At 42.0% G+C, this 24,036-nt stretch overlaps 1 protein-coding gene across 1 annotated transcript in view; it reads right to left on the bottom strand.

Annotated features, from left to right (window-relative positions):
- Positions 1-24,036, bottom strand: part of ARAP2 (ArfGAP with RhoGAP domain, ankyrin repeat and PH domain 2) — a 187,514-nt gene that overhangs the window by 64,527 nt on the left and 98,951 nt on the right. Inside the window, exons 18-20 of the mRNA XM_074951566.1 lie at positions 21,791-21,854; positions 5,217-5,380; positions 2,751-2,963 (exon numbers count right to left, since the gene is read on the bottom strand). Of these exons, the coding sequence (XP_074807667.1) occupies positions 2,751-2,963; positions 5,217-5,380; positions 21,791-21,854 (441 nt within the window). The remainder of the gene's footprint in view (positions 1-2,750; positions 2,964-5,216; positions 5,381-21,790; positions 21,855-24,036) is intronic.

Genomic DNA, 24,036 nt, shown 5'->3' with positions numbered 1-24,036 from the left:
GACCATTCAAGGTAGAGTGGCCCATTAATACCTCTGCAGTCATAGGAGAAAAAGAGAGAGGGTCAGTGGTTTACAGATTGTTGATTTATGGCTCATTACAAAAATCTGTAACCTACTACAGGTGAGTCTCATCTTACGCGCATTTAACAGGCGCGAATTCAGCTTTGTGCGGTCGGCAAAAACGAAAACAAAAGAAAAATAAATTTAAATACTGTACCTGTAGTGTGGGCGATTCCGCCCACCATTACACTCAATGTAATTTTGACTATACGCGATTTTCTGCGGAACGTAACCCCAGCGTAAGATGAGACTTGCCTGTATCTCCTTCTTTTTGAATGGTCTCCTACAGTATGCACTACCACCTAACCCACCTTGTCTCTCTAAGTTACTGGTGCTATCTTTCCCATGAATTTGCCAAGTTCTCAAATGGCCAATACTCATCTAACTTCTATATTTAGCTTTATCTTTTGCTAAGTTAGAGAGCAATTAATGCTGCTATATACTTTTTAATTCAATATTTTATTCTTAAAAACAAACTGGACATATTTATAGTCAATAAGATTGTGCCATGTAAGTGAACTACAGTGGTATCAATCTTATGTGCTTCACTACTAGAGTAGCTGAGCAGCTCACAATCTTTCATGTATTTATACTAACAACATCCCGGTGAGGTAGCAAAGTGCTATTGTCCCCATTTTACAGATGGGACACTGAGGCACAGAAAGACTAAGCTACTTGACCAAGGTCACAAAGGAAAACTATGGTAGATAAAGAAATTGAATCTGTCTCTCCCAAGTCCCAGGCTAGCAATGTAACCACTTGGGCCATCCTTCTTCTGAAAGTAATCTACAATTCTAGTACCATACTTGGGGAAAAAACCTCAGAAGTTTAAAATACAAGGGTGACAATACTTATGTTCTCATAATTCTTAATTATATTTACTCACTTTTATTTGTAAACAATATAAAGATTTATTGCACCTTCAGGTAAGCATAATTTATTTTCACTTCAGTCAATATTTATCTCCAAGGTCAAGAAACCGTGATGTTGACCTCAACAAAAGTCAAGGTCATAATAGTGAAATCTTCACCTCCTATAATTATACCAGGAGATATAATGCTAGCACTGTTTACAGAGTAGATCAATGTGTGTTTATATGTTTCCTAACTTTTAAGGACCCCAAAAAACCTTTCAACCAACCACTCTAATTTTAAACCCAGTTAACATGTGACTATGGACTTGATCCTGATCTTTACTACATGGAGACACATATCCTTGGGCTTCTAAAATAAGATGAAGTTGGCTTTAGGTTGAAGTCACTCAGTTTTCTTTCATGTTGAGGTTTATTTTATTTATACTTCCTAAAGAGAGGCGTATATAAGTAACAAATTACTCAACAGCACAAGTACAGATTTAGTAACACACATCCATCCATATAGATGTGTATATATACACACACATACAGAACTAATTAAGCCAAAGGATCTTTAACGACTGCACGTATCAAGAGCTTGATTTATGTCTCATGCAGAATATGGCAAGGGTGGCCAAACTGCGGTTTGTGAGCCGCATGCAACTCTTTTACAGTTGAAGTGCGGCTCCCGGACCCTCCCACAGCCCCCATTCTCTGCCTACCAGACTGGAGCTCACGGTTTCAGCCATGCAGCATGGTAGTGGAGCTGAGGGCTTCTGCCATAGACTGGTGCCTGCTGTGAGTTGGGGGGCAGGGTACAATTTAAAAGTTCACCCCCCCCCAACAGCTTGAGTCATATCCCCTAGGCATGCCTCCCTCTTACCCTCAGTGCCCCCTCCCTACAGTTCCCAGGTGTTAGCTCCGCATGCAGACGCAGCGGCAAAGAGATGGGAGCTGCAGGGAGGGGCTTCTGCTTTAGCTCCTTGGGGAGAGGCAGCAGCAAAAGCAGCGGCTCTCCCTGCAGCTCCCCACTGTTTACCGCAGCCTCTACCCAAGGCACAGCTTGCTGTCTCCTGCAGCTGCTGCGCAGGGAGAGGGCCCAGTGGCACCATGTGACCAAGCAGGGCCAGCAAACCCTGGCAAAAATATGGGAGGGCACATCACCTCATGTGTCCCCCTCACACATTGCCTCTGGCTTCTGCCCAGCAGGGAGGATAGTCTTGGGGCTTCAGCCTTAAGTCCTGGGAGGCGCACCTCGGCTCTCAAACTTCTGAAGATTGTCGTATGTGGCTCAGAGTGTCAGTAAGTTTGGCAACCCCTGGAATATCGCATCTCTAGTATCCTGCCCCTTAACCACCAGAACTGTTCAGTACATACTCATGGCCTCTATTGGAACTCCAATGCCACTTTCTCCAGCACGTGTATTACTTGCAAACCTCACATCCAGTTATTGACTAACCTTACTTAGCTTGGGAGATCTTACTGGAACACAACACAAGATTGTATATTTGCAAGCAATAGACAAAGAGGACCAGACAAAGAGCATTATTTACAGGTCTGAGTGTAAAGATTAATGCTCTTGCTACTGACTTCAGTGGAGCTGAGATTTCACCCATAATTTCTCAAAGTGATTTTTGTAATATATATATATATATAGAATCCTTTTATTGATTATTCAATAATCTAATGTTTGCTCTGTGTGTATATATATTAAATATAAAATACAATATTTTGTATTAAAAATGTTAATAAGAGTTCACATTTACATGTTCTTTTCCTAAAAGACCACTTCGAGCTATGAACAAGACTGTTATTTATTTTGCCCTGCATTTATTACCTAGTGCAGAGATCCAAAATGGATAAAGCTCTTTAGTGAGAAGTGCATCATCTATTTGAGACAGGAAACATTTCAGTACATCAGTCACATCTTCCAGCTGATGTGTTCCAGCTCTCAGTTTAACACTTCTTGCATCTTTTTTGAAGCTCTCTAGCAGCTCACTCACATGGGAAGGATCACCATTCTTTAAGTAGATATGTTTGCTACCTAAACCTTAAATACAGGAACACAAGGGAAAAGTCAAATGTTATCTTAAAATCAAAACGTTATTCCTTACACAACATTGACCAGCACCACCAAACCCAGTTACAGTTAACACAGGCCTCTTTCCTAGTGGATTGTTAACAATGCCAAACTGTTCTATGATCACTACTTCAGGAAAAGTTTAAAATTACAAATTCCAACAATCATTTGTGGACTTCTTATAATCATCATAAAAGGCGTGATAAAGGGAAAGAGTGCTGCCTCGTTATATAGGGGGATATATTTTCAGTTTAATATATCTGCACTTCTGTCCCTCCCCCAGGGACCAATTGTGCTACCCTTCAGGTCTCATCCAAAGGTATGGTTTTAGTGGGTGGGTATGTTCGTTCTGAGATGTTTTGACTCTCGAGGCCTTAATGACGGCACTGCTGATTCTCTCGCTCATTTTCAGGTGCACAAGTTCCAGCCACTGGCACCACAAGGGAGCCACTGGCAATTCCACTATTCCCGTGGGTGGATTGGAAGCTTAAAGAGACACTGCCAATTTGAAATAGAACATACCTGAAAATATGTTATGAACATCACCTTCAACTACTACAGATAAATAAAGCCTTTTATATTAAGTTTGTTAACTGTGTGCATTTGACAGCACTGTGTGTGTAGTCAGTTTAATTGTTTCTCTTTGTAGAAGCTACTTTTCCCTTGCTTCTCCTTAAAAATGCTGCCAACCATGCCAGCTCTGCTGCCAGCTAGTTCATGTTTCCGACAAGCACATCCCTGCTTTCTTCCATGGGACCCTTTATGTATGGAGGTCTTGTCAAAATCCGTGAAAATCACCAGCTTACATTCTCCTTCAAACTCACCTTTACTGTGTTATCTAAAAGCAATATCATCTGTTAGTGGTTCTGCATTGTTAACCTTGGCTGTGGGGCCTGGTAAATTCATTTATGGCAATTTGTTCCTTTTCAGGCATGTTTTAAGTAGAAACCAGTATGCTAGCAAGAAATAAGCATCTGATAAGTGTCTCAGCTGAGTACACTTTATTTCTCCCACACTCAGAATACTAATTATTATCATAATCATCCCATTAAAAAGGACACCATATTCCTCTGAGCTGAAGCCAAGCATTTCAACCCGGAGGATCACTTTTGAAAGGGACGTTAAAAATGTCTGAAAACAAGGGGTTAGCCTAAACGTGCCTTCTCCTTCATAACTACAGCATCACACGTCCCCTGCTTCAGTAACAGTTCAACACATACAAATAGATTATGACGCCTGGGAGAATAAAATGTTATTTATAAAACTTCTTCAGCTTGCCAATGAATCAAAAATAATTAGGCAAACAATCTTTCTTGGTTTCAGCCAAGAACACCACACCTTGGGATACCACAGTTTACTATAAGACAGCGTTACCATACTCAAAACAAAAGTTATTCAGCTAGACAAACCATCAGTGTTAAAATATGTATGTGTGGCGCATGCTTCATTAAACCTATCCCATGCTGACAGAGGCCACGGACACTGTAATATTCTAGAAGCATGTCTTTATAGGGTTAATATGTATATAGCACTTCAGAACAGTAGGCTTGATTAATTATCAAATGGTGCAAAGGGTGAAGGCAATTTGCACACACCCTCTACTGGAAACTGTGCTTCAGAGAGATTTACCTTAGTAAAGGATAGATGCCCCTGCCCTCCTTTGGCTGTTCTGCCAAAAGAGGTGAAAGAGGTCAGAAAGGGAGCAGTAGCTTTAAAAATACAGTCTGGGATCCCAGTTTGTGGAGATCTCTCAGGACATGTGCTCAGCCTGCTCTTTCTTCCTGGTTGACTTTATTCACTTCCTGGGCTCAGCTGACCGGCTCTGGGTGCCCAGGTGCAGTGGGGGTTGCAGAGAGCTTGTACAACTGCATGCGGCAGATTTTCTGTCATATGGGGCTTAAAACTTGGGCTTAACCATGCAGTGAATCAAACTCCACAACATAAAATTATAAAGGGGATGCATGGATTGCCAGCCACGTTCAAGTGGCATTTCCCAAAGTTTCACTTATAATCAGGTACGTTGCACTATATATCTCTAACACATCAAAAACTACTGCCACACAAAGCACCTGCTGAAAGTAGTGACTGGGTTAATAAAAGAGTGTGGGTTTTATATACAGTAGCACAAAGTCATTCAATGCAATCGGATAGAGATGCTTCTTAAGTATTATACGAATGATCCTAGGAGTTCAGTGAGTCAAAAAAAATCTCTACTCCACTTACCATACTGTGTAACAAATGCTATACAGCTGTTCACTGTAATAGGAACGTCATTTTTGCCGAGCTGCTGATCTTGTAAGGCATTACCATCTGTACGTGCTGCTTTTTCAATTGCAGTATGCCAGACCGTGAAATCCAACTTCGTATGACCATGGATGTATAATGTTCTGCGAAGTTGGAAAATATTTTGAAACAATAATAAGGGAAAGAAGATAGAAAACTTCTCACTTTTCCAAAGCAGCACAGTAGTTCTCATGAAAAATGAATACCTGAAAATAGATTCAGGAGCTCAAGGTAATATTTGGAATAAGACATCAGAGCATCTGACTTAAATATACTGCAGGAGGATGTTGTAATGGCTTATTCTACTTTTAGTGCCTTCATTTTTTAGCAAAATATTATCTACAGTAGTACAAGTATTATATACTGGTGACAGCATATGTTCCAGTAGAGACAGAATGGAATCCATGGACCTTGACACAGGATTTGGGACGGGGCCTTTATTAATGATTTATTCTTTTTGCTCTTGTGAGCCCACTCCTGCAGTGCACACTCAGTACTGAGTCACAGTTCAGTAGAGACCACAGCCTCACTTTCAACTTTATAAGATTAACTAACTGTTTCCTTCTCTTTTCTGTTTTCTCTCCAAGATCCAGGACTGGAGACAATCCAGGCCAAGGGGGTGGACGGAGGAAGTCCCTGTGGGAAAGCTGAGCTACCTGAACTAATTCCTTTCCCCCATCCTCTCTGGTGCACAGAGCAGTGATTGTCCGGGAATTTCATAGAACTGGGGGAGAGAAGCAGGGTGGGGAGAAGAAACTCTAAGCGCTTGGAGCACCATGGAAGAGTACCTTAGCCAGTTTCTTTATTCGTTTCCTTACCCCGAGCCATTCTGTTTGGCTGTTATTTAAACTGTAAAAATCCTCACTCTGTTTGCCCTTACTTAGCTTTGGCTCCTGGGAGGCAGCTCCAAGACTTGTTTAATGGTCTACATACAGCAAAAGTGTTCAGTTATCTAAAGACCTTTCCCAGCTTTGTTCCTTTTCCAGCAGCAGGAGAATATGAACCAGATTTATTGTGATTGTTTATCACGGAACTCTATGAATTAGTAACATTTTATTTATTTACAATATTTTGTGCCCAGCTCATTCATAGCACATTGCAGCACAGCCAAGACCAACCAAGTGATGCCTCAGTTGCCTTCAGGTCCTGTGGCAGGATCAGAGGTGCAAAACGCAGCAGGTACTGACGCAACCCTGCACTTTGGAGACCTTTTTCAAATATGTACCCAGACAATAGACATGCTCTTATCTGGCCTGATTTTAAATCTCCCTGTGTGCTCCAATAGGGATTATGAAAATACAAATCGTTCTGGGGCTGCAGAAAGGTGAGCCACTATAGTCACCATTTTGAACTGCTTCTCTGAGAATTTGGCTCCCAGTACCACTCATTCAGAAGTACTGCTTCACCACCTGTCCTTATCTGATAGCACACATTGTACCATTTGGCAAACGATTAGGCTGGTTTGTCTCACACTAGGCACAAAGAGAGGAGAGCTTTGCCGGGGCCGTGCTCTCAGACTCTTGGGGCAGAGGTTGACAGTAGATAATGCATTGCTCCCAAGCACCTTTTGGCAGCCATTCAGAATGCTAGTGAAGAGGGGGAGGATACTTTCAGTTCTTTTCCAATATGATGGGCAGAGCATTCTCTGCAAAGTCACACTTATGCATTATTATTCATTCTTTTTGCTGCTGAAAAATAACAGGATTTATCTTGTGATTGAATATCGCTCAAAGGAAGTGAATGGAAACCCAATAAATTCTTTTCTACTACCCACAGAATTCTAATACACATAGGAAAGCAGGATACTGTAGGTACAAATATCTTCAGCGTCGTCAGGTTATTCCATTCAGTTCAGAGTCACTAAGTGGCATACCAAAATATACTGTAACTTGATAATCACCTTGTTTTCTAAAATTTGAAAGCTGTCAGAATAGATCCTAATTCTAGTAAAGGAGCAAATGTGGCATTGGCTTCCTTGTAACAAAGAATGAAGAAAAAGAGAGCTATATTTTGATGACAGCCCTGTGGTTTCCAGGATTCCACGGCTGGAAAATTCTGCTACTGCTGCAGAACTTGGCTGCGATTGCTGGACAGGGCATTGGGCTATGTTATGCACGAGGAGCCTTCTGGCCTTAAACTCTGAGTGTATGAAAGTAGGTATTCAAGCTTCTCCCAAAAATATAACATCGACCCTACCCCAAACTCCAGGGCAGAGACAGCCAAGCGGGCAGGAGTAGCTGGAGAAGCGGTTTCAGCATCTATAGCAGCACCGCACAGGGAGAGAGGGGGGAAATGAGATCCAGCCATGGCTACTGCCCCGTCCTCACACCCCAAAAAATCACTGGACTCAAATCCTCCTCCCCCAGCAAATATATTACAGTTTCATTTAAATTAGACCTGAGCATGTAATTGATTTTTCAGTTCTGTTGGTGAACTGAGAAAAATGCAGTTTGTTGTGAACCAAAAATTTTTTCCCCCCCCTTCCCAGTTTTTCATTTCATTTTGATCGAACAACATTTTGGAACCAAACCGTCAATTCAAAATGACAGATTGTTTAGAAAAATCTCAATTCAAAATGAGATGTCGAAACTGAAACATTTTGAGGTTTACAAAATTACGATTATTATTTTTATGATTATTATTTTTTCAGGTTTTTTTCCCCAGTCAAAACTATTCGCCAAATTAGCAAATAGTTTTGGTTCCCTGAAAAAAAAAAATATTTTTCAACTAATTTACTAACTTGAGTTACACACACTTTTGTTGCTGAGCTCTAATCTAAATCTTATGAGACAGTCAAAATGTGGGTACAGCTAACAGTGCTATGTATTTAAAAAAAAAAAAAAAAGTTACCTACCTTTTCATAACTCTTGCCCTTCAAGATGTGTTGCTCGTTCCCATTCCATTCTAGATGTGCACGTGCCGAGGTGCAGTCGTTAGAGATTTTTGCCTTAGCAGTATCTGTAGGGTCAGCTGTAATGCCCCCTTTGAGTGCCGTGCTCATGCATTGGTATATTAGGCGCTGCAAACCGTACGCCCTCTCAGTTCCTTCTTGCCGGCAACTCCAACAGAGGGGTAGGAAGGTGGGTAATGGAATGGATCTGAGCAACACCTCGGAAAAGTAGGTAACCATTTTTTTCTTCTTCGAGCGCTTGCTCATGTTGATTCCATTCTAGGTGACTCTCAAGCAATATCCTTGGAGGTGGGCTCGGAGTTCATAGCCTAGCAGCTTGCAGTACTGCTCTACCAAAGCCAGCATCACCCGGGACCTGCTACGTAAATGTGTAATGGGGCCTGAACATGTGGACGGACAACCAGGTGGCCGCCCTACAGATGTCCTGGATAGGCACATGGGCTGGGAAAGCTGTCAAAGAGGCTTGCACCCTGGTTGAATGGGCAATTATGATCACTGGACGTGGCACCTTTGCCTGATCGTAGCAGCAGTGAATGCAGGCAGTGATCCAAGAAGAAATTCTTTGAACGGACACTGGACAACCTTTCATCATGTTGGCTATCACAGTGAACAATTGCGTCAGTTTGCGGAATGGCTTGGTCCTTTCGATGTAGAAGGCTAGCGCCCTCCTGACATCTAGGGAATGCAATCTATGTTGTTCCTCCTTCGACTAATGCGGCTTTGGAAAAAAAGACAGGTAAGTAAATGTCCTGGCCCATATGAAACTGAGACCACCTTGGGCAGGAACGACAGGTGCAGCTGCAGCTGGACCTTGTCTTTGTGGAAGACTGTTCTGAGGTAAGCACCTTAATCTCAGTTACCTGGTGGGCGGATGTTATCACAACTAGGAACACGACCTTCCAGGACAGGAGGAGGAGAGAACAGGAAGTCAGAGGCTCGAAGTGGGTCCCGCGAGCCGTGACTGCACAAGATTTAAGTCCCATGACGGAACGGGGTACCTGACGCGCAGGTAGAGGTGCTCAAGGCCCTTGAGGAACCTGGCAGTCAAGTTCTGGGTGAAAACCAACCTACCTTCAAGCGGCGGGCAGAAGGCTGAATAGCAGCCAAATGAATCTTGATAGATGAAAGGGACAGGCCTTGGAGCTTGAGATGCAGAAGGTAGTCCAGGATCAACTGCAGCGAGGCCTGCTCGGGCCAAATACTTTTATCCGAGGTTCCACAATCGAACCACTTCCATTTGGCCGGGTCAGTCGCACTGGTGGGGGGCTTTCTGCTGCCCAACCAGACCTGCTGAACAGCAGCCAAGCACTCCTGCTCCTCCACATTTAACCTTGCGACAGCCAAGCGGTCAGCTGGAGCACCGTCAGGTTCAGACGCAGAAGACTGCCGTGGTTTTGGGACAGTAAGTCCTCAAGTGGCAGCTGTAACAGAGTAGCCACCGAGAGGTCCAGCAGCATGCCAAACCAGTGCTGATGTGGCCAAGCTGGCACTATGAGGATCACCTTTGCCCTGTCCTGCTTGATTTTCATGAGGACTCTGTGAATCTGCAGCACTGGAGGGAAGGCGTACAACAGAGCCCCCGATAACAGAAGCAGAAAAGCATCCAACAGGGAGCCTCCGTCGATCACTCGAATCAAGCAGAAAATGTGGCGTTTCCTGTTCTGCCTGGATGTGAACGGGTCCACTTGGGGAGTTCCCCACTTCTGGAAGATAAAGCTGACCACTTCCAGATGGAGGGACCACTCATGGTGGGATGAGAAGGTCCTACTGAGGTGATCTGCCAAAGTGTTCTTGCCCCTGGGGAGGTGTGCAGCTACAAAATGGATGCCGTGTCGTACACAGAAGTTCCAGAGCCTGAGGGCTTCCTGGCAAAGGACAGACAACCTGGCCCCGCCTTTCATAGGCTCATAGACATTAAGGTCAGAAGGGACCATTATGATCATCTAGTCTGACCTCCTGCACAATGCAGGCCACAGAATCTCACCCACCCACTCCTGTAACTAATCTATGTCTGAGCTATTGAAGTCCTCAAATCATGGTTTAAAGACTTCAAGGTGCAGAGAATTCTCCAGCAAGTGACCCATGCCCCATGCTGCAGAGGAAAGCGAAAAACCCCCAGGGCCTCTTCCAATCTGCCTTCCCGACCCCAAATATGGTGATCAGCTGAACCCTGAGCATGTGGGCAAGACTCACCAACCAGCCACCCAGGAAAGAATTCTCTTTAGTAACTCAGATCCCACCCCCTCTAACATCCCATCACAGGCCATTGGTGACCAAGGTGGAGATGTAAATTCCTGAGTTTGCCGACTGACCCTCGTCAGCAACTGGTAAGGAGAGGGCAAGGACCAGTGCCTGCCCAAAGAGTGGTACTGGGGAGCTGAAGACTGGTGCCATGGCCAGGGACAATCCCGCACCAGGGTGGATCGATGTCTGGGAGACCGCCTAGGCAATGGTGATCTGTGCTGTGGTGAACTCTGGTGCGAGCCCCGACGGTACCATGGGCCCAAGGATCGGCGTCGTGACTCAGGTGTCCCATGCTTTTCAGGCGGAGTTCTTCATGTCTGGGACCTGTCTCTTCTAACCAGGAACCGAGGCTGCAGTGCCGGGGTCTGAGGTCACAGTGATGGCGACCAATGCCTGCAATCAGGAACGTTTCTCTCCTTTAGGGGGCAGTCCCACCACCAGCTTGCCCGTAGATGCTGGAGCCTGGCCAGGTCCTTTGCCTGGTTTGACATCTGCTGTGCTGGCCGGCCTACTTGCTCTTTGGCTGCCATGCTCGCTTCAGGCACAGATGACCCTACTAGGGGCCAGTACCCTCTGCCGCTCCTAGGAGTCAGAGGCAGTTCCCTGGCTGGGCTGGGGGTCCGACCGCAGCAGTGTCCCTGAGCAGCTCCGGGGAGGGCACGTGGCCTGACACAGGTCCTTTACCCAAAGCCCCTTTATTATGTGGTGCCGGCAGACCTGTCGACTTCAACTGCTTGTTAGGCACCGGGGAGAGAAAATGGTGCCGGGTGGATTCCGGTGCCGGTGTGCTGCGCACCTATACAGACGTGCTGGGAATGGAGTCTGATCGAGAGGGCTCCAAGGTAGGATGAAGCACAGACTCCATGAGGAGGGCCCTCAAGTGGCTACCCTGTTCCTTCTGAGTTTGAGGCCAAATTTTTTGCAGATTCTGCACTTATCCTTTCTGTGGGACGCCCCCAAACACATTAAACAGTTCTCATGGGGGTCACTAATGGGTATGGGTCAGCTGGATGATGAAAATTGCTTAAATCCTGGGGAACGGGGCATGCCCCACTCCAAGACGAAATCCCAGCTGGGACTCTAACTCCTAAACTACTACCTAACACTTAATTAGCTAAGTACCTATCAACTACCAACAAAGACGAAAGAACAATGGACTGTAAGAACTGCTAATGCTCTTGCGATGCAAGACAAGGCACTCCGACCAACAATCACAGGCAGCGAGAAGGAACTGAGAGGGCGCCTAGTATACCAATGCATGAGCGCAGCACTCAAGGGGGCGCTACAGCCAACCTTATGGCTATCGCTAAGGAAAAATCTCTGATGACTGTGCACATGGTCGTGCACACACCTAGAATGGACTCGACATGAGCAAGCACTCAAAGTACATTTAATTTAACATTTTACTATCCCTAAGCCATTTTTGGTATGTATGTCTGTACGAATGTGATGTTACAAACCAGCAGCAAGGTGGTATGAACAGGAAACGGGGCAGGGGGTTTCTGAAGCATTCCCTGGTATGTGGGAAGCCGTGTAATACAGTTTACAAGATTTTCTGTAGTACTATATATATTTGGGGGGACAGCTTTGCGGCTCTAGCATCATCTATTGATGTCACTTTCATCTCTTTGCCAATACATTTTTCACCAAACGGCAGCAAAAAAGCAATAAAACCCACTACTAAAGAGAGAGAGAGAGAAATCCAGCCAGAGGTTGAGACAAAACAAAACAGTAAAAGGGGCTCATGTCTCATTCAGCTCAGGATTGAATCACCTGTCAATAACGCTCTCAGATGGACTTTGAAATTTATAAAAGAAATAATAATCTTTGAAAACAAATCCTTTTTCTATTATATTTATAAATGCCTGCCCTTCATACAAACTGACAATTATTTTGCACAGCAACTGAGATATGAAATGCTCTCCAAATGTCTTATACTGAATACAAACATTTTAAAGTACAATTAAGAAAATGTACTATCAAAATGGCAGATTTACAATAAGGATTTTAAAAGCTTACTCAAAAAAGTAAGTGGTTTGTACAAATTAAGGTTTGTAAGAGTGGAACATACTAAGCAAATGCTGTATTATTTAAGTAAACGCTTATTATTGAAATAAGATTCAGATTTCAGCCAGGGTCCACCTGTCATAAAGGGCACTGAGCTGTGCTGCAAGTTAACCACAGCATCTTAATCTATTTTTCCCTTTACCAGTAAACAAAACTGATCAAATGAAAAGGTTCACATGACATAAAATTAGGAGTAGAAACCACATGATGAGCATTGACAATGTGCCAGCCAAATGTGGTAAGAACAGAGGTGAAATGGTCCCTGCCCCAAGAAATGTATAATGCAGGACTGGGCCCTTGGAAGCAGGTCCACCAGCATGGAGCAGCTTGCAGGATCATGGCCTAAGCAATTCACATTCTTTCCGCTGACACTTAGTAATTAGTATGTGTGGAAAATTACCAAGCAGATTGTTATATTTATTTAACTGGAAGGGGATAACTGAAACAGGACAAAAATGGAGAAGCTGCTCAGAATCAGTATTACAACAAATGGCAAAGTTCAGAGATCTTTCAAATGGCACCTGAAGGTCTTTATACCCCTGCACAACATCATGATGGTGGCATTGACAAGGTCCATTCAACTATGTACAACTTTGTGTTTTATGTCTAGATTAACCCCTAGATGTCAGTAGTTTCCACCCCATTTTATGCTCATGATTGCATTTCACAGGAAGTCTTATTGTTGACATCAAAGGGTAACCAAGAAAGCAATGTACGTAAAGAACCATTAGTATAATTAAATTATGCCATGATGTAGGAAGCGGTTATTGTCTAAATAAGAAAAAAATACCTTAAGTACAAGAAAAGGGCAAGAGAAACAAGCACCATCTGGATCACATCACCTGGTCTGGTCTGAAAATATTCACCTATACTTAACAGGATGGGGGGGGGAAGTGTCTGTTGAAGAAACCACCTTTAATAAAAATATGCCTGTATAACAACTCATCATTCCTTAAAGGAAAACTCCAGTGATTTAGCATAAACCTTTCCAGAGGTCAATACTTCCTTTTCTTAAAAATGCTGAGCCTGACCAACACTTTCTACAGTACAATATCTTTTGTACCCCAGCAATAATAATTATACTACATGTTACATGTTATGTTACAATTTATAATACATGCTCCATTACTCATCCACAGTTGTTCACAGACACTATTCCTCTCCCCACTAGACAGTCCACCAGCAAGCCAACTAGACTCTCCAACCCAACTTGATCAGTCTCCCAGTAGTGGGAGAGCAAGGGAAACACAGGGAGCGAATGGGAGATGGATTTGCTAAATGGGTAGTGCCTGGGCTGGAGGAGAACTAGGGATATAGCATGAAGGAGCAAACTGGATGGGGGAACCAACAGGAGGGATGAAATATGATATGTATGCGTAGCTAAAGTATAAGGCTACCCTGTGGGAAGCTCCAGATACGGGAGATGGAAAAAGGATTGCTGCTTCAAGGAGAAGATCAGGAAGCAGTTCTGACGGTGGAATGAGTCTGTGAGCAGGAGAGAGGCAGTGAAGTTCTCCAGGTAACGAGAGGCTATACTGAGAGCAATAAGGGCTGCCATGGGGAGTTCCATTCATATTGCAGGTGGATCAGGAGGTTCTGGCAGGGAAGCAGGTGAAGGAACATTTTTCAATACAGATTCCAATTTACTTAAAAAACAGTGTTATGAGTCTTTTACTGTTCCTAATAGCTGCAGCAAAGGGTGAGCCAGTTTCTCTGTCTTACTGACTGTCACCAGGTAAAACCAAAATACCTCCGTGTTCCAAGCATTTATTTTTTTAATTTTAAATCAAAATAAATTTCAAGTGTTTGTTTTTTGTTTTATAGGTTTGTAAATTTGGCAAGTCCATTGGAGTTTTGCCTTAATGGACTGTCTCACTCAAATCTTTTTCAAGGAGCTAGAAATTCAGAGAGAGAAATACTACAGACTCTGATAACAGTTGACTCTGATTTAGCTCTGTCAGAGCAATCTTCTATTTCCTATTGCACTTAATTTATATGCTCTGACCATTACCTTTGTACCTGAGCAGGTGGTGCCTTTGTGAAACAGTCCAGATGCCATGTTGCTATTGTCTAATCCTGTCGAGAAGAAGGCACCGCACAAGTAGAAGAATGAATTGGAGCTGATATTGTGGTAACTGAGAATCTTTAAATTGCCCCTACTCATAAGTCTTTCATCATACATTAACAATTATGAAAATCTTGTGCGCTTCTCCATAGCAAGACTCTGGGCTTGTCTACACTGGCAATTTACAGCATTGCCACTTTGTCGCTCAGGGGTGTGAAAAAACACCCCCCGGAGCGCAGCAAGTTTCAGTGCTGTAAAGCGCCAGTGTAGACAGTGCATCAGCGCAGGGAGCCGCACCCCCAGTGCTGGTAGCTACGCCCCTCGTGGAGGCAGGTTTTTTAGAGCGCTGGGAGAGCTCTCTCCAAGCACTCTGCCGTGACCACACAAGCCACATTAAACTGCTGCCACGGCAGTGCTTTAGCATTGCCAGTGTAGACTAGCCCTCTAGGAGTCTTATTGCCTTAGGCAATAAGACTCATAGACACCATCCACCATCAATCACAAAGTAAACAGTCACTAAACATTTTGCTGCCTGAGGCAACTGTCTGTTTAGGAGTTTAGTAAAGCTGACCCTCCATCTCAGTAGTTTCAAATCAACATTCAGTGTATATCCATATAAACACATACACAACATACCAGTGAGTTTCCTGGCTCAGGGGCCAATAACAAAAAATACATACATTTACAGCTGTAATTATTTTACCATTGCAACAGTGGTCACACTTTAAAGTTTCTATTGCTTTGAGATGTGATACTTGAACAAGAAATCTGTCTCAAATTAGTAGAAACATTTTAAGTGTCCTGACACTGACCTGTCAGTCATCCATACTTCTATTACAGTTAGGAACAATACTTAAAGAGGAATATCCCTACAAAGTTTGGGACCAGGCTAGCTCCCCCTCTCCACGCACAGTATTTCCACAGCTGAGATCAATGAAAGTTCTGAAACTGAATCCCTATTGATTTAAATGGAATGGAACCAGCAAGTACCATGTTTTCCAAGAAAGGCACATGATCCTGGAACATGCCCTCCACCTACCACACAAAGCTTGGAAGGGAATATAATAGATATGACAGCATCCTGCAATATCATGGGCAAACCTTATAGAATTAAGTTAAGCCTTACTGAATTACATTTAACACCTTTGGGGACCATTTTATTGAAAATGCAAATGTTTGTGTACTGTTGTGGGATTGTATGAAACCTCTTTAGCCAGAAGACCGGATTGATGCAATATCTGGGAGATAGGAGGAATGGCAAAGGACTTTTTTGGGACAAAAAATGTGAAGTGGATTTCCTAGGAGATACTTGGGGGGAGGAGAATGCAAAAGACCAACTTTTAATCCATCCTTTTGAAGCAACACAGTGAGAAGAGCAACAGGCTGTGTTCTGATTACCTGCTCCTGAAAACTCCAGTTCAAAGACCTTCATACTGTATAAAGAAGGGGATAAACTTTTCATGAGGGTGCTAGTTCTGAGCTAATGTTGTTATGAATTTGTGACCACAAAATAAACCCTTTTCGAGGATCTGAAGGACTTAGCGAGAGTTGGGGTGCTCTCTGATAAGCTTATTAGCATGCATGTAGTTCTTTTATTGTTTGTTTATGTTTTCTCTGCAGTGCTTTTACCTTAAGAATAAAATAGGCTTGCATAGGAAGTGCTGTGTGAGAACTTACAATTGTTGGCAATTGCCCTGTCTCTGAGGGAAGAAATGAAGCAGGTCTGCTTAGGCAGACTCTCTCTTGCTGGAAACAACAGTGAAAGCAGGGAACTTTTCGACCTGGGAATATCCTAGTAGGGAGGGAGGGAGACGTGGGTCTCCACCCGAGAAAGGCAACTGCTAAGGAGCTGGAAGCTTGAGAGTGGGGGCCCTTACTGAACAACTAAAGGGAAAAATGCATGTGCAGTTGCCCTGAATCATGACAGGGTACACACAATTGTTATAAACTAAAATAAATAAAATAAAAAGAGGCTCTGAAAACTGTCTTCCTCCATTTTGAAGTGAGCATCATATCACAAGCCAGACTTGGCGAGGCTCTTCTTTTGTGAAAGGTACACACATAAGAACAGAACATAAAAACATAAGAATGGCCATAATGAGTCAGATAGGTGCTGGTCCTGACAGGGGCTGCTGTCAAATGCTTCAAAGGGAATGAACAGAGCAGGGCAATTATCAAGTGATCCATCCTATCATCCAGGCCCAGCATCTGGCAGTTGGAGGCTTAGGGACACCCAGAGCATGGGGTCGCGTCCCTGATCACGTTGACTAATAGCCATTGATGGACCTATCCTCTGCGAACCTATCTAAATATTTTTTCAAACCCCTTATACTTTTGGCCTTCACAACATCCACTGGCAATGAGTTCCAAAGGTTGATCTTGCATTTTTTGTAGGAGTACTTCCTTTTGTTTATTTTAAACCTGCTTTTATTTTATTGGGTGACCCCTAATTCCTGTGTTATGTAAAGCGGTAAACAACACTTATTCACTTTCTCCATACCAGTCATGACTTTATAGACCTCTATCATATCTCCCTAGTCATCTCTTTTCCAAGCTGAACAGTCATTTTAATCTCTCCTCATATGGAAGCCATTCCATATCCCTAATAATTTTTGTTGCCTTTCTCTGTACCTTTTCCATTTCAAATATGTCTTCTTTGAGATGGGGCAACCAGAACTCCAAGCACTGTTTTAGGTATGGGCAGACCATGAATTTATACTGTGGCATTATGATATTTACTGTCTTGTTATCTATCCCTTTCCTAATGGCTCCTAATATTGTTAACTTTTTTGACTGCTGCTACACACTGAGGGTATGTCTACACTACCTGCGAGATCGGCGGGCAGCGATTGATCCAGCGGGGATCAATTTATCGCGTCTAGTCTAGACGCGATAAATCGACCCCCGAGTGCTCTCCCATTGACTCCTGTACTCCACCGCCGTGAGAGGTGCAGGCGGAGTCGACGGCGGACTGGCAGCAATCGATTTACAACGGTGAATACACCACGGTAAGTCGATCTAAGTACGTTGACTTCTGCTACCTTATTCATGCAGCTGAAGTTGCATAACTTAGATCGATTCCCCTCCCTTGCCCCCCCAAGTGTAGACCAGGGCTGAGTGGATGTTTTCAGAGAAATATCCACAATGACTCCAAGATCTCTTTCTTGAGTGGTAACAGCTAATTTGGACCCCATCATTTTGTATTGTGACAAAAGTTCCTCCTCTACCTTGGTGCGTCCTGTGCTTATTGGCGGATTTGCTCACCTCAGAGATTCACGGCAGCCCTCAGTTTGGCCAATTTTGTGGCTCAAATCTGCCGTTCACTCAGATAACCTCATCACTGGCCAGCATGGGGAAAAAAAGAGAACCACCCCACCCCCGCCCCGCTGTCTCTCCTGATCCACCACGTGGGTTGGGGAACAGCCCAGAGACCTTCCCCTCTGGTGGAACTCACAGTCCAGGTCAACTCCTCCTGTGTCTAATCAGGAGTTGGGAGGTTTGGGGGGAACCGGGGCCCGCCCCCTACTCTGGGTTCCAGCCCAGGGCCCTGTGGATTGCAGCTGTCTAGAGTGCCTCCTGTAACAGCTGCGTGACAGCTACAACTCCCTGGGCTACTTCCCCATGGCCTCCTCCCAACACCTTCTTTATCCTCACCACAGGACCTTCCTCCTGCTGTCTGATAATGCTTGTACTCCTCAGCCCTCCAGCAGCATGTCCTCTCACTTGCAGCTCCTTACGCGCCTCTCCCTAACTGAAGTGAGGTCCTTTTTAAACCCAGGTGCCCTGATTAGCCAGCCTGTCCTAACTGATTCTAGCAGCTTCTTCTTAATTGGCCCCAGGTGTCCTAATTAGCCTGCCTGCCTGAACTGGTTCCAGCAGGTTCCTGCTTGTTCTAGAACTGTCCATTTCCTTACCCAGGGAAAAGGGATCTACTTAATCTGGGACTAATATATCTGCCTTCTATCACTGTTCTGTAGCCATCTGGGCTGACCCTATCATAGTATGTATAGTTGGGATTATGTTTTCCAATGTGCATTATTTTGCATTTATTAACACTGAATTTCATCTTCCATTTTGTTACCCACTTTTGTAAGACCTCTTTGTAGTTCTTCACAGTCTGCTTTGGACTTAACTATCTTTAGTAAATTTGTAACATCTGCAAACTTTGCCACCTCACTGTTTACCCCTTCTTCTAAATCATTTATGAATAAGTTGAACGGGGCTGGTCCCAGAACAGGTCCCTGGAGGACACGGCTATTTACTTTTATTCATTCTGAAAACTGACTATTTATTCCTACCCTGTTTCCTGTGTTTTAACCAGTTACTGATCCATGAGGGGACCTTCCCTCTTATCCCATGACTACTTAGCTTGCTTAAGAGCGTTTGTCAAAGGCTTTCTCAAAGTTCAAATACACGTGGGGTCCCTTCCTCCTTTTCCCTGTGGGCTGGAGCCTAAGTTAAGCCTCGGAAATAAGCAAAGGGTTTGCTCAGGTAACATAATTTAAGACTTAACACCATTCAGCTTTATTACTATGACTAGAAATATCATCAAGATTAATAAAACTCTGCCTTTATGGTTAAATTTGTCAGCAAACTTTTAGATTGTCACATTATGAATCATTTTTATGTACTAAACCTCCTGTGCTATGACAGCACAAGTATATTTTAAGTGTAATTTAAGGCACAAAGATTCATAAGTAATTATGCAAGTGGTTAAGCCCACCCCCTATCCTTTCTTTGCCAGGGTTTCTTGTTCATTTGAATGGTTTATGTTTCCATATGTGATGAAATTCTGGTCCACCAAAGTCAATGGCAAAACTCCTATTGACTTCACTGGAGCCAAGATTTTGCCCAACTGTTACTTCCCCCAACTGTATTTTTTTTAAAAGAGGAGGCAGGAATCTGCCATCTTGATTCATTCACTGATGCAAAGAATTTTTAAGTGTTTTGTTCACTTTCAAGGTTCTATAGTTCTGTAACAAACTTTTCTCATCTTGTCTCATTCCCATTAGCTGCTTATTGGTATTTTGGATTGTGCAGTTTTTCTCTAAACGACTTATGAAGTAATACCAAGGATGACAATATATCAAAATATAGATTTATCATGCCTAGAAGCCTCTGGAACTCAATTTAGCAAATTGTACACTACAAAAACATGACCACAAGTTCATGGACATAGTAGGAAATTCTGGAGGCTTTGCTATTTCACCTCCACCACACATTTGGTCAATACTAACTTCTAACATCTTCTGTGTGTTGAAGCAACACTGAATTTAATATTGAGGAATTCCATATAGATGTACTAAGGGGTTAATCTACTGTCTTCATATATCAAAGCTGAACAGAAACCATACTAAAGTAGTATTTTTAACTCTTCAAAATCATGCCACAATAAATTGCTTATCGCTACCAGATAAATATCTGGCAGGCATGCTGAAAACCTGGAGATTTATGGAGTAATAGCCTATGAAACCATTACTATGCCAAAGCTCTTATATCCATATGGCTTTTAATGGTTCAGATAATGTGAACACTATGCATTTAAATTTAGGGTGGCAGACTTAAGTGGAGAAAAATTCAACATATTAATGCTCACCATAAAAAATCAGCGGATGCTCCTGCTGGAATTACTTCCAAATAGTTCAGAATTTCCATTAAACTATCAAAGCAGTTCAGGGAAAACTTGTCTCTGCTTGACAGAAATATTATAATGAAAGCAATAATAAAATCTGATTTAGAGCTAGAAGTTTTTCCGAGCACTGATATCTCTGAAATTATATGTATGGTATGCATTAATCTGTTGGACTATGGTTTGAATAGCATACCCACTGGGTCCCTAGTTGGACTGTGTTTTATATCACCGAACCTTTCAATATGTTTCTTTCAAAAAACGTCTCCGGGAAAGGTGTTAGTTTTCCATCTGTATTGCCATATTCAGTTATGATGTGCAATACATTTTTAGGACATTAAAACAGTGCTTATGAGAGAATTAAAATACTGGAGACACAGATGAGTTTCCTAGAGTAAGACAATAATTTACTTGGGACATAGATGTAACAAGTATTTATGCTATTGGAGGTTTGCTATAAATGACAATCAAATCATTCAAAAATGCAACTTCGCAACTGTTCTCTCCTCCTCTCCCCCTTCCTGGCAGGAAGCAAGCAAGAAAGAAGAAAACAAACCCATCTTCTGCCATCACCAGATGTTCAAAGGGGCCACTAGTCCAAATATCATTGTCTTCAGTACTTACCTGCACATCGTTCACTCCCTCAATAGCATATAATTATCAACAGTCCCATCATCAGATGAGGGTTCTTTCCCCTAAATTTGAAAATGTCTTTAGAGTGGCGTCCATATCAGACTTCCAACACAGTGCTGTTTTCCTAAGGTCTGAACCTTGCATGAAGAAAACAGTTTCATTTTCACACCCCTTATCACTATCTTGTCAGTTTTGTTTTCATCACGCTTGCTTTCCTTCAGATATCTTGCTGGCAGGAAATTGCTAATGGCTTGGGCAAGCCATCCTTCACTTAGTTTTATCCAACTAAACTATAGCTAAGGAATGTGCAAGCTTTTCATCTTAATTCTATAAAGGTTTCATATCAGTCAAGAAGTAGGTTTGACCAGTTATTGAGCAAACTTGTCCTTGTTTGTACAAGGAAAACTGCACAGTTTAGAAATCAGAACTACAAAATTCTACTTTGAAATAGACATTGCTTCACTAACATTCCCTTGTAACTAGTATCAAAAAGTCCTTTTTCTACCAGTATGTTACTGATTAAAGTCATGCATTAAATTAAGAATAAAAAGGATGAACCACACATACCTACTCTTACTTCTAAATTGATTTAAATAAAGAACCTGGGATATAATAGTCAAGTAAAGACAGAAGCAGTGTGAAATTTTTAGAAGGGTTCTCATTCTTTTTGTCTACTTGGGAAAGGAAACTAGGGCTTTCTGACGAGGCCTCGATATGAGTGATGGAATAATCTCTCAACATGAAAATTTTACTTACTTAAAATGAACTGTTAGCATTTTCTGACACAAATTTAAGATTTACTTAATAAACAAAGCAATTTTTTTCTTCTAAAAGGCCACAATTTACTTAGAAACCACAACTGCGAAAACACGACAGATAAGCAAGAATCCTAAAACCCAATCAGCCTAAAAATCAGACCACATCTACTAGTTTTAAAATTGGTAATATACAAATGAACACATTACCTTCCTTTTTCAACAAGCAGCAGGACATCTATTTTTTCTCCATTTTGAATCAGACTGCTGATTGCTGAAAACAAAACATAATGACATTTTCCTCTTGGAAATATATGTAACAGATTTTAAATGACCAAAGGAACATGAAGCTCATCAAAATGTTTTAAATTTAGCATGCATTTTGAAAAAGTGACTATACGACAAATTGTCAAAGCATAAAAACATAAACTACAATAGATCACAAAAGTATATCAAGACAAACAACTTGGATAATAACCAAGTAAAAATAAGCAGATTTTTAATGTAAAGTGCACCTCACTGTTTTGCTGTATCAAATTAACCTTAACCTGGAAAAAAAGCATGTTACAGTACTGTAAAGGCACAGAAGCAAACTGGATTCAGCTTGCTTGTATTCCAATGGCTGTGAATATTTACAATATCATATTATGGAGAAAACTCATTAGTGTAGCGTGAAGACCATTTTCGCTCTTGATTATGTTGATTTATATTGGGTGTGTCTATATGGGTATACATAAGTACACATACATACATAGACACCCACCTATATAAAAGTATACATATCAATTATATGTAACATACGCCACTATATTTTTATAAGCAGTATTATCTAATCAGTAAAAGGTCTGCTACACACAAAAATGCTTCAACTGAGTTTTACCTACCTACAAACTGGGCTCTTTGAATAGGTAATCTCTTTCAAAGAGACTATGGAGTATCTTCATGTTGCCATCTATCTCAAGAGACGGCAAAATCTTGAATTTCAATCAAGTTCAATAAGCGTATCCTGGTGCATGTATCAAATGCCAGTAGCTTCCATTTTTGTGTCACATATACACAATACCTCATTTAAATTCACAGGTTTCAGAGTAGCAGCCGTGTTAGTCTGTATTCGCAAAAAGAACAGGAGTACTTGTGGTACCTTAGAGACTAACAAATTTATTTGAGCATAAGCTTTCGTGAGCTACAGCTCACTTCATCGGATGCTGTTGCTCACGAAAGCTTATGCGCAAATAAATTTGTTAGTCTCTAAGGTGCCACAAGTACTCCTTTTCTTTTTATTTAAATTCACAGTTGCTTGAACACACAGAAGATGGGAGAAAAAGTAGCAAGTGACTCTGAAGAATTATTATTTTGTAAACTTCAGTTACCAGTATATAATTCAATTTCCTCATTAGTGGGAAAGACCCTTACTTTCTGGCAATTGAAAAGTCAGAATCTAAGGAGGATGGACAGTCTGGGAGCCTAGGAATTCAGAAGGAATTATATCACTAGTATTACAAGACGTCCATTCCATCATCAGAATCAAAGCAATACTACTTGCAGAATGACCAATATTCAAAAATTAGGCCTCCATGCATCCTTGCAGAGACAAATGCATAGCCAAAAAAACCTGAAATTCTGAATTCTCATAACTAATAGCCAAAAAACCCTGAAATTCTGAATTCTCATAACTAACTAATCCCCAATGCAATTGTTTCAGATTTTGATGTCCACAGACCTGGCAACTGTAAGTCAAGCCCAGAAAGTATTCCAAAGATTAAACGAGAGCCAGACGTATGTGAATTCATGAAGAAATAGGTGCTTTTCACGGTACTGATGCGGGAAATTAAAGGAGGCCAAGAGATCTGCTGGCTTTTAAGTTGCTTTGAAGTGCAAAACAGTCTCAGATATAACAGCTGTGCAGTTGGATAGAGCTACAAATAGATACAATAATAGCATGTATGAAGAACTACATAGAAAGAGATAATAAAATTTATGAAGAGCATAATTTCTAACCTTTTCTTCCCCCTGCTCTATATTCCATACTAACCTGCTCTGTATAATTATATTATAAAACTAAAGATGGCTCCAAAATCTAATTACTCTATTCTGGAGCACAATGTAACATACTATAGAATGTATTAAATAAATATACTCCTATCTTCCTCGCATCATGAAATTGAGCAAAGGAAAATTTGATACCAAAAGTAACAGAAGAGTGAAAAACACTAGATAGCGAAATAGTTTTCTAAAAGGATTATTTTTTTCCAGTAAATTTGCATACTTCAAAACTAGACCAGTCATTCATCTCAAGAATACATGTTGAATGTTTCTGCATTGACAGGAATAAAAGACAACAGACCCAATAGGTCAAGTATTATTCTATGATCCTGCACACTTGTAAGAATGATACTACTGTAACTAGACCAGACTTGGTTTACTAACTATGATGCTGTGAAAGTGGCTTTAATCTG

This window comes from Natator depressus, chromosome 4 (assembly GCF_965152275.1).
Source record: "Natator depressus isolate rNatDep1 chromosome 4, rNatDep2.hap1, whole genome shotgun sequence".
In the NCBI taxonomy this organism is placed as follows: Eukaryota; Metazoa; Chordata; order Testudines; family Cheloniidae; genus Natator; species Natator depressus.
The sequence above is the reverse complement of the archived record's forward strand: the minus strand, read 5'-3'. Positions and strand labels throughout refer to the sequence as shown.